General features: G+C 42.3%; 1 protein-coding gene across 1 annotated transcript in view; it reads left to right on the top strand.

Annotated features, from left to right (window-relative positions):
- The first annotated feature begins 7604 nt into the window (after window positions 1-7604).
- Window positions 7605-12364, top strand: part of dcp2 (decapping mRNA 2) — a 29554-nt gene continuing 24794 nt past the window's right edge. The window contains exon 1 of the mRNA XM_060908920.1: window positions 7605-7906. Coding sequence (XP_060764903.1) covers window positions 7854-7906 — 53 coding nt within the window. The 5' untranslated portion in view covers window positions 7605-7853. The remainder of the gene's footprint in view (window positions 7907-12364) is intronic.

Raw genomic sequence — 12364 nt, 5'->3', positions numbered from 1 at the left:
CAACATGCAAACTCCACACCGCTTATCCATTGCGGGTATCCATTGGCAATCAGTCCATCCATCCATCCAGCCAGCCAGCCATCGCAGGGATAACACAGAAAGACAGACAGACACTCTCTCTCTCACACACACACACCTATGGGAAATTTAGAGTAGGCAAATGAACTTCATGTTTTTGGACTGTGGGAGGAAACACACATAGGCACAACGACAACATGCAAACTCCACACAGAAAGGCAGGCCCCTGTCAGCTGTTGGGCTCAACACCAGAGCCTTCTTGCTGTGAGGCAACAGTACTAACAACTGCACCACTGTGAACAAACTTTCCAGCCCAAATACACTCACCATATGGCCAAAAGTTTGTACACACTTGACCATCACACTCCATCCATCCATCCATCCATTATCTGTAGCCACTTATCCTGTTCTACAGGGTCACAGGCAGGCTGGAGCCTATCCCAGCCAACTATGGGTGAGAGGCAGGGTACACCCTGGACAAGTCGCCAGGTTATCGCAGGGTTGACATAGAGACAAACAACCATTCACACTCACATTCACACCTACGCTCAATTTAGAGCCACCAATTAACCTAACCTGCATGTCTTTGGACTGTGGGAGAAACTGGAGCGCCCAGAGGAAACCCACACAGACACGGGGAGAACATGCAAACTCTACACAGAAAGGCCCGTGTCAGGTGTTGGGCTCGACCCCAGAACCTTCTTGCTGTGAGGCGACAGTGCTAACCACTGTGAACAAACTTTCCAGCCCAAATACACTCATGATATGGGCAAAAGATTGTACACACTTGACCATCACACCCATATGTGATATATACAGGGTTAGTCAAAATGATGTTAACAATAATGGATTATTTTTCTCTTGCAGATAGACGTACGCCATGGGTGACATTTCCCCCAAAATGTGTGTCCAGGCTTTAAAGAATACTGTTGCTCGCTGGTTTTTGTGTGTTGAGCATGATGGCAAACAGGCTGAGACCGTCCTGTAAATCATCTTGCACATATTATGTATGTTTTGTGAATAAATGGTTTTTACCATTTAAGTGTTAACATAATTTTGACTAACCCTGTATGTAGCCTAATATGTAATACCTTCCACTCTACTGGGAAGACTTTCCATCAGATTATGAAGTGTAGCTGTGGGGATTTCTAATGGTTTTACCACAAGAGCATAACACAAATTCAGCCCAATTTTGATATAATTTTGTCATGGCCAACAAATTTTCAGCATTGGACAATAAATATGAACATCAGGAATGATAAACAGGCTTTGTAGTGTGACATAATTGAAGAACATTGATGTGGAGTCTGGGACACCCCATGACACCCCAATGAAAAGTCTAGCATGTCAGAATTTTTGTATTTTCTCAACTAGTTTGGAAACCCCTTCAACGTGTTCCTTAACGTTCTTTCTGAAAGCAATGATTGACAATTTCTTGACCCTCCTCCCCAACAACATGCAAGGACATAAATGATGATTGGTCTGCGTCAAACTTGTTGTGTTGCCAGTCACCCGACCAACACATGGGAAGAATTTATGGTAACCATTGTGAAAGACAAAAATATTGTGTAGTCTGATCTAGGCATTAGTGAGGTCAGGCACCTGACTGGGGTGCAGTCGGTGTTCCAGTTCATCCCAAAGGTATTCAGTGGGGTTGAGGTCAGGGCTTTGTGCAGGCCATTCGAGTTCTTCTCCATCAAACTTGGCTAATCATGTCTTCATAAACTTTGGCTTGTGGGAAATTAAAGATATCTTAATGCCACAGCATACAAAAAATCATCCTGTACAATTGTGTGCTTCCAATTTTGTGTCAGTAGTTTGAGGAAGAACCACATATAGATGTAATGGTCAGGTGTCCACAAACCATTGGATTATATAGTGTACATCTCATCAAGACCTGAAACTAGCTCAAAAAAAAAAAAAAATCAGACATTGGAAAAGCAAACATATTTTGTTTGTCTTTTTCAGTCCTTGCATGGTAAATGGGTTCAGTGTCACCGTGGTGTGCATGCATTTCTGATTTGCACTAGCTGTAGTGTATCTGTAGTTAATACATAGTTTCACTGATGTCACGGCATTCCGGGGAGAGCCCTCCAGCCGCCATCTTGTGGGTCAAACAAAAGGGACCATCACCATTACCGGCTACGTTATCTCGGACGAATTTATGAAGTTATATAGTCAGTTTTCTAAAATAAAGATCAATGTCGGCAAAATCAAGCAAACAGAAGTATATAGATACATTAGACGACATCTCACGACAATGGTATGCAGCCAAACTGGCCTTGATTGGGGGAATTGACCCCTACGAAGTGGACAAAGATGCATTTTCAAGTGACTATGCAGGGCTGCCATCCATATCGTACCCTGATATTGTGAACTATTTCGTGAATAGTAAAAGTGCCTACACACTTGACGACCTCAAAGCATACAAGTCGCTGGAGTCATACAATTATTTTGTCTGTGGCTGGGTCCGTGAAGTCCACCATATAAAAACAAGTGACAGTCGTGTCCTAATTACAGCCAAGGTATGTAAACATTGGAATTTTAGAGCTCTCAACAAGTGTCAAATAGAAACATGACAAACGAGCGATATTAAGTGTACATTACAATGTAAACATACACTCAGCGGTTCCAGTTAGGCATTCTCCAGAGATTGTTTACATGATGTTTTGGTTTCCAAAAACAAACTTAAACACAATTGATTGTTTATTTAAACAACTTACCACTTATAAAATGATCGGAGCAGACTTTGCTGTGTTTGGAAGGCTGATAATCCTTGCGGTTGATTCTTGCAAGCCATAGATTTCTCCTTTGTATGCTGAGTTTCTTTGTTTGCTCGCCTTCGTGCTCCCGTACAGTGGGAATTCCATAAAAGCTCTGCTTGACGTCATCATCTGACCTATTACGACAGCCGTGAATACAACAGGTGTGCACCATTGCTAGCTTTAAATTGCCTGCTTGGGTTCTTTTGAAGACTTGTACTCGCGCGTTACAATGTGTGCTCAGTGACCCGTACGGTAAGCTTGACCCACAAGATGGCCGCCACTAAGGAATCCCCGACTCTGTGACGTCATGTGCAAACTATGTATACAGCTATTACCCCATTTTCTCCTCTCAATCCTTGATTCAAGATTGCTTTATTGTCATTGTGTAAGACACACAACAAAATCCAGTGCACTGCCTTACAAAACGGTCCTCAGATACTTACATGAAAGATTCAAGCTTTACAAACATGAAAGATGTACACACATAAGGTTTTACAAGTATACATCTCATCTCATCTCATCTCATTATCTCTAGCCGCTTTATCCTTCTACAGGGTCGCAGGCAAGCTGGAGCCTATCCCAGCTGACTATGGGCGAAAGGCGGGGTACACCCTGGACAAGTCGCCAGGTCATCACAGGGCTGACACATAGACACAGACAACCATTCACACTCACATTCACACCTACGGTCAATTTAGAGTCACTAGTTAACCTAACCTGCATGTCTTTGGACTGTGGGGGAAACCGGAGCACCCGGAGGAAACCCACGCGGACACGGGGAGAACATGCAAACTCCACACAGAAAGGCCCTCGCCGGCCCCGGGGCTCGAACCCAGGACCTTCTTCCTGTGAGGCGACAGCGCTAACCACTACACCACCGTGCCGCCCCGATTTTTGCAATATATTTGCAATATATCTTAAAACAAATGGTTCTATACCCCACAGATACACATTCCTTTTGTTTGTCATAATCTATGTTATGACAAACATAAGGAATGTGATAAGAAACTGATAAGATTTCATTCTGATTATTTGCTTTAAGACAAAAACATCCAAACGCAAATTTCTTCAAAAAAAAAGAATGCATTTTTACCACCCTGGCAACCCTAAATAACGGTGACGTCACTTCGGGGAAGTGCGTGAAACGTTTTAAACCTTCCTAAAGCTGGGTAATATAAAGTCACTGATTATTATTATTAATATTATTATTATTATACGTTCTGAAATGTTATATAAGTCCTAGCTACTTGAACGCGTTATTAAATTATAAATATATAAATTACTCCAGACCACACCCTTAATCATTCACTGCCCCCACTGGTACACCAGAGACTATAGGTTTGTAAACACAGGGTATCAAGTGAACTGTACAGCACAAGGATGCATTTGCAGAATAATGTGGTTTGTTTCTGTTGGTGCAAAAAAAAATGCATATTAACATTATTTGCTTCTTATATAAAAAGATAAGCTTGGATGAGGTGCATAGGAGCATGCAACAAAGTATTGTCACTGACATAATCACAGAATTCCTGGTTTGACCCTTACTGGTCAGTTTGTGTGGAGTTTCACACACTCTTCACTTTTCTGTGTGTGTTTCCTCCAGGTTCTCTGGTTTCCTCCCTACTCCCAAAAATACCAGTATGTGGATTTGCTACTCTAAATTGTCTTAGATGTGAATATGTGTCTGTATAAAGTGTAAGCCAATATTTCACACAGAGTTATTTGGGATTCAGTCTATGTCATTCTGATATACAGTTTAGTCCAACAGTATACATACATCTACTGATGGAAGCTGGTGACATGAAGTTCTTCCTCCAGCTCACCCTGTCTAACATAGCCATATGAAGTTCTTTTCTCTCCAGCCCAGTGTCATTCTCAAGGACTTTCTTCAAAGTGATGTTTGGTCGCCCAACTCATTTACGCACATCTGGGGTTCATAGCAGAACTCTACTAGCAGGTTCATTGTGTCTTGACATGTGCCCAGCTAAGGCGAGCCGCTGGCACCTTATGGTGTCAGAAAGGCAAGGATTTGACCTATAAAGCGCTTTGATTGTGATATGCACCTTTCAAGAAACATTTTGGACTTTTCTCAGTTTGTGAATGTATGTGCCATTGATTCTCTTCATGAGAGTTTTTGTTAGTGTCCATGACTCAGAACCGTAGAGGAGAATGATCTCAACTAATGCCTTGAATAGCCTCATCTTCATTGCTTTTTTGATTGGAGAGACCCAGACTTTTGCAAGAGGGTTGAGAGCTCCTCATGCCTTTCCTATCCTGGTATCAACTGTACTTATATAGCTGCCTAAGTACCGGAGGTCATCAACACGTTCAAGCTTGGCACCATCTAGAGTAAGTATTTGATCATCTGTTGTTGGATTAAGATGCATGTATTTTTGTTTTACCAGCATTCAAGAAGAGTCCAATGGATTGTGTTGCAACTTCAACTAGAAAGCATGATCATAGAAAACATGATGAGTACATATAGGCTAAAGATATTTAATTTCATGTTTCACAAAGTTCTGATTGGCCAATTATCATAATTAAGAGTTAATTGGAAGTCCTGTATTGACATGGACCGAAAAACTGTCGTGCAAAGAAGAAGCCCCTACTTCATCACCGGCATTAAAAAAGCCAGACTGAAGTTTGTATGTGGTCTTTTGGAGGAATTCTCTAGTCAGGTGAAACAACAACAAAAAAAATGTAACTGGCCACTAGTGTGTGTGAGGGGGTGTTTAAGCTGAAGAATGCCATCCTAACTGTGAAGCATGTGGTGAAAGGTCACGGTGTGGGGGAGTTTTGCTGGGGAAAAAAAAGAACCAGTGTGCTTCAGAAAATAGATGGCATCATAAGAAAGGAAGATTATCTAGAACTACTAAAGTGAAACAAACAAGAACCAGCCAGAAAGTTAAAATTTGGTTGTAACTGGTTCTTCCAGTAGGAAATGATCCTTAATATACCTCTAAACAAAACAGCTTAAAGAGAAAACAAAATGAAAGTAGTGGTGGCAAGGCCAACCCAAAGCCCTGACCTGAATCCCAAGGAAACTTTGTGACCTGAACTGAAAAAGTGTGCCTAAGCAAGGAGGCCAAAATCCTGACTGAGTTTACCAGCTTTTAGCTATTGTGTTAAAATGACCTCTTATGACGTATGTAAACTTTTGGCCTCCGATGTACATTGTTATTCAAAATCAGTTTTAAAATATTAATGCTTTTTCTTTAAAACAGAGTTTTACAGATTGGACATTAGAGTGTTTAAACAGACAGCTGAAAGTTCCCTGGACAAGGACAGATCTGTGTATACTTTATATAGCAAGTTCTCAAATAAACCCATCTTTAATTGCGTCTCATATCACACACCATGATGTAATATTTAAAAGTGCTCACTCTCTCCTAATCAAGGAGATTGGCACATAGACTATACTTTCATGATTAGACTAGTTATTACAATATGATCTAAAAATAATGTTTAGAATGCAAATGATGGTGATATTGTGTTTATTTTATATATTAAATAATTACAGTGTTAAGAGGAAGCCCACAGACCAATTCTATCATTATGTTGTTTTTATGTCTTTCCTGTTCTCCATCCTCTTCTCTTATGCCAGGTTTACGTTGTCCAGTGCTTATTATCCTGTATTGCACTCTGTCTGATGTACTGTTAGAAGAAGAAGAAACCTTTATTTATCACATGCACACTCAAGCACAGTGAGAGTCATCCTCTGCATTTAACCCATCTGAAGCAGTGAACACACACCCAGAGCAGTGGGCAGCCATACTACAGCACCCAGGGAGCAGTTAGGGGTCAGGTACCTTGCTCAAGGGCACTTCATCTGTAGCCGCTTATCCTGTCCTACAGGGTCGCAGGCAAGCTGGAGCCTATCCCAGCTGACTATGGGCGAGAGGCAGGGTACACCCTGGACAAGTCGCCAGGTCATTGCAGGGCTAACACATAGACAACCATTCACACCTACGGTCAATTTAGAGCCACCAATTAGCCTAACCTTTGGACTGTGGGAGAAACCGGAGCACCCGGAGGAAACCCACGCGGACACGGGGAGAGCATGCAAACTCCACACGGAAAGGCCCTCACCAGCCGCTGGGATCGAACCCAGGATCTTCTTGCTGTGAGGCGACAGTGCTAACCACTACACCACCGTGGCGCACCCCAAGGCCACCCCATGTTAACCTAACTGCATGTTTTTGAACTGTTGGGGAAACCAGAGTACCCGGAGCAAACCCACACAGACATGAGGAGAACATGCAAATTCCACACAAAACGGCCCCCGTCAGCCACTGGGCTCAAACCCAGAACCTTCTCGCGGTGAGGCGACACTGCTAACCACTACACCGCCATGGCACCAAATTGTTTATTTTTGAGCTGTAACAAACCAAATTACAATCAACACTATTATGTGGCAATAACATAATCTTGTAGATAAAAGAAACCTAGTATTTCCTCTATTCATATACATCTATATTTATATGTATATGCATTTATAGTCCATGCATCATTTGCTGTGCAATTATGATCAAATAAAAACATTTTTATGCTTTTACTAGTAATATATTTGTGACCACAATGTACAGCTGTGCATTCTCTATGCGATTTGAAACATCAGCTTTTTTTTTTTTTTTTGTACATACTTCCGTGTTCGGTCAGCCGAAAGTGCTTGCAGCTTCCTATCGCTCCATCTCGATTGGCTGTTCCCGCTTGTCAATTACACAGAAGCGATACGATTGGCTGATAATTCACTGTTAAGTCTAGTGCAGCATGTTATTGGTCCTTATAGCTTCTTTTCCCTCCCTCGCTGAAATGTTTTCCTGAAGTCCCGCCGAGGATTGAGTGAGGTAATATTTTTAGCCGATGCTAGTTAGCTAGCGACGTCGTAATGAATGCAGACGAGTAAACTAAGTGGTTTTTCTGTATTTTGTTAAATACTTAGTTTGTAATTGAAATGGTAGAAGCGTCTCTTTATCGCGGCGGTGTAAACTAAGCGGGTGCGGTTGCTTTGCACGGTTTATTTTCATCTAAGCAGTTTTGCTAGTTCGGTATGATTTTACCCTCAATAACATGGAGACAAAACGAGGGGAGATTCCCAACGGTGTATTGGACGACCTCTGCAGGTAGCTGCGTAGTTTAAGTAACTTTTTTTTTTTTAAAACATGCAACCAGTAATAATAAACTTAATTTAAAAAAAAAAAATGCACACTGCAGTAAACACTACTCCAGTGGCTATTAATCCAGTTAACCCAGACTGTATATGACTACAATACAGGCCACAGTGGCTCATGCTAGCCAGCCGCCTGTTTAACGTCTTCTTTTGGTAATGTGAGTGCTTTTGTTATGAAAGTATCACAGTTGGCAATCTGACAAAATAAACTTCACCAAGATAAGGTTGATATCTGACCCTGATGAGAGGATGAGCTTTGCAAAATGATCCTTGATGTGAACCGGAAGTCGTTCTGGCTATTGTGTGCTGAAATATTGTTTACTGTGATGGATAGAAACTAGTGAATCGTTTTATATACTGTAATATTGTGATTCTTTATGGGGTTCAGTGACTGATAAGTGATTTCTACTATCCTAAAAATGAGTTTTCATACGCCACTTGTTTGTGTGTGTCTGGGGGAAATCTTTTCACATGCTCAGATGTTCACTTTTTCTATCTAGGCTATAATTCTCAAAATGAGGTTCATGTGCTCAAATGTTTCACTTTTATATCACATGTAAAGTTCTCTCCAAAGGGACAAAATTGTATTTAAAGACTTCATCTCCTTTCCAGTTCACCAAAAGATGCTTCTCCATATTTAAAATCTAACCTGCCTATTCTAGCAAGCAAACATTACCAAATTTTAAATAGTTTTAGAAGTTTAAATTGTGGAAAAAAAGGTTCTCACTTTGACTATCGGTCTCTGTCTCATCACAAACTCATCATTTGGGGTGCTAACTTCCAGGGCTGTGAAAAATCCGCGGAATTCCGCGAATTTGGCCGCCAAAAATATAACAGGAATGTGATTTTTCTGCGAATTCGCGGAATTCCGCTTTTTTCATCTCAAAACTTGAAAAAACATTTTTTTCCGTCATTGAGATGAAACGAGCAGTGTTGCCAGATACTGCTGACGTTTTCCAGCCCAAAATATGTTCAAAACCTGCCGAAATGCACTTAAAACCGCCCAATCTGGCAACCGCCCAATCTGTTACAGAGCGATGGGCCAATCACGTACCTCGTTTCAAACGAGGTACGTGATTGGCCCATCACTCTGTAACAACCAATGAACGCGCTTGTTAGATAGCTATACGAAAGCTCGCTTCAAACAAAGAGTTGGAAGATGGCAGCCTCTGTGATCGAGCGTAAAGATGCAAATCGAGTTAAAGAAATCGACAGAATGGTGAAAAACAAGTTCTGCTGGGAATGGTTGGAGAAAGAGGTTGCTACAGACGTTGGACATAAGACGGTGAGACATTTTGTTCAGCGATTTCGTTCTTTGGGGGGAGGGCAGAGGTCTCTGGCTGTCAAGTTTGGGGCAGCTGGGACCTCCCCTGCCCGAGCTACGAGCGTGCAAAGTCGGGCTGGAGCCCGGGATAGAAATGAAACCTAAGCGGAGCGCCGCGGCTCGCCTCGGGGCGAATTACGTCCCGAGGCGCGGGCCTAGCTCGCCCTGCCAGCGCTGTTTCTTTGGGGGGAGGGCAGAGGACTCTGGCTGTCAAGTTTGGGGAGGCTGGGACCTCCCCTGCCCGAGCTACGAGCGTGCAAAGTCGGGCTGGAGCCCGGGATAGAAACGAAACCTAAGTGAGTGAACACAGTAGTTCTGAATATCCTTAAGTGAGTGAACACTATAGAGTTATGTATATGAAGTTGACATTGCTAGAGTAGAAAGTGCAGAAAAAAAGTGACTGATATGCTGGAACTGGACATGGATGCTAGCATCTTTTTTCTTTGAGAGTTCCTGAAGACTTGTGGGTGAATTCTTATGTTGCGTCATGTTTGTTTGAAAAGGCACATTTAGGTATGTTCAACTTCTACAGTAATTGAAAGTATAAATTTTGTTTTTCCTTATACAATTTTAATGCAGATGATTTAATTTAGAATGACATTTTTAGGTTTCATGTTTTGGCTTTTTGTCAGTTAAGAATCATTGAATTTACTGTAGGGGCTCAGAGTTGCATGTTGACCATTAAATTGGCTTGAATTTGTTAATCATGACAAGTTTTTTCTTGTGTGTTTGCTTGCCATTTTAGTACAATTTTTAAGTCAGAAAACCCCAGAACCCAGGAGCTTTGGGGGGGCTTCGCCCCCCTTGTCCCCCCACCAGGGCGCTGCCCTGGATCAGCTGGGGGCCTTTGGCCCCCAGACCCCCGGTTAAAATTTTCAGATAATTTCACCAGCCCCAAATCACATCCCTGATTATAATTTTAGTAAATCATCTAATTTTGCAATAACAAATTGGGTAGGGGTTGTTGTCTACCGACCGCTAGTAGTCTCGTACAGCGAGTGTCACCGAGCCGGCAAGTCTGAGAAAGAGCCTACTGCAAATTGTTCTTTCTGTAACGACATCGTAATTTTTTTGGTATCTTTTTTTTTTTTTTCTTTTTGCGACAATGACAGACCAGTTTACGGCATTTGTGCCATGTTTACAAACCATGGTGCGAATCTTGTGTTCTTTTCGTTTTACCATTGTGCTCTTTAAACACGCTTTCGATATCAACGGTTTTGAAAAGGAGAATTTCACGGTATGTCCGCGTCACGGAGGGACATCATTCAGAGGGAGGGCGGTGAGACCGACGATGTCAAAAACATTGACAAGGAAAATGGCATCAAAAATCCATGGAATTGGCGATGGCTGGAGTTTAAAGCCGGTAGTGAATATCTCCATGAGCACATACGGAAGATAAAAGAACCAGGGAAAGCTTACCGCATCTTGTGCCATCAGGATGTGAAGTACGGTTCTGGTGGAAGAACACGTTTGGTTGACCATGTTAAAGGAAAAAAAAACATGTGGAATTGGTGAAATTGAAGCTGTTGAACTATAGATTACCAGGTAGACCATCTTGTTCACATTTATTATTTATGTAGTTTTAACTTGTTATTGTTCATAATGTTCATTGTTATCATGAATATGTAATGAAAGAGAGACCAAAAGAGCAAGGAAAAGCCATATAGAAAGTCAGAAAGAGAAGAGTAGGCTTTCTAAGCTGAAGAAACTGCTAACAAAGAAAAGGAAATAAATATAAATATTGACTTGTAAATAGTTGTATATAGTTTTTGACTAGAATTTGTCTAACATGAACAAGAAAGACATTTTGGTATTGAATCAGTTCAAAAACAAGAACATTAGTGACTATTATTTAATAGTCAGTCTAGAATTTCCCCCCTGGAAAAGACATCATGGTACCCAATTAATTGATACAAATCGACACAAGAATAGAAGTGCATTTACAAAATGAGGTATGTTATTGATATTTTCATTCTTCAAGTGAACCCTTATCAATTAAAAGGTAAATCAGTTCATATTGTATTATTTCAACATAATAATAACAGTTCAAATTAAATGGCATGGTTGAGAAAATATTTGCTTTCAGGAGATGCTTCAAATCTATCATTCATTCATTCATTATCTCTAGCCGCTTTATCCTTCTACAGGGTCGCAGGCAAGCTGGAGCCTATCCCAGCTGACTACGGGCGAAAGGCGGGGTACACCCTGGACAAGTCGCCAGGTCATCACAGGGCTGACACATAGACACAGACAACCATTCACACTCACATTCACACCTACGGTCAATTTAGAGTCACCAGTTAACCTAACCTGCATGTCTTTGGACTGTGGGGGAAACCGGAGCACCCGGAGGAAACCCACGCGGACACGGGGAGAACATGCAAACTCCGCACAGAAAGGCCCTCGCCGGCCCCGGGGCTCGAACCCAGGACCTTCTTGCTGTGAGGCGACAGCGCTAACCACTACACCACCGTGCCGCCTCAAATCTATCAATATATACAAAATCTGTTCAGCTTCTGGGGCCCTGCGGCCCCCAGGCCCACAGCTCCTGGGGGGCTGCGCCTCCAGACCCCCTGCTAAAATTGTTTCCTCGGATTTTGTCATTTCTATTTCACAGTCCTGAACTTCATGCTGCTCATCTTCTATATGGTGTAGTGGTTGTCACTGTTGCCTCACAGCAAGAACGTTCTGGGTTCAAATCTCGGGGCCGACAGGGGCCTTTCTTTGTGGGGTTTGTATGTTCTCCCCGTGTCTGCATGGGTTTCCTCCAGATGCTCCGGATTCCCCCACATTTCAAAGACCTGCAGATTTGGGGGCGTCGTGGCTCAGGTGGATGGGGCGCCGTACTGTGGGTCCGGGGACCTGGGTTCGATTCCGGCCCAGGGTCATTTCCCGATCCCTCCCCGTCTCTCTCTCCTGCTCATTTCCTGTCTCTGCACTGTCCTATCCAATAAAGGTGAAAAAAGCCCCCCCCCCTGCCAAAAATCTTTAAAGACATGCAGATTTGGTATAATGGGACCACTGTAATTGGCGCAATTGGTAGTGGTTTCCCAGCCATAATGTATGTACATATATATATCTATATAT

Source organism: Neoarius graeffei, chromosome 25 (genome assembly GCF_027579695.1).
Source record: "Neoarius graeffei isolate fNeoGra1 chromosome 25, fNeoGra1.pri, whole genome shotgun sequence".
In the NCBI taxonomy this organism is placed as follows: Eukaryota; Metazoa; Chordata; class Actinopteri; order Siluriformes; family Ariidae; genus Neoarius; species Neoarius graeffei.
Note: the sequence above shows the minus strand (reverse complement) of the source record. Positions and strands in the feature narration are given on the sequence as shown.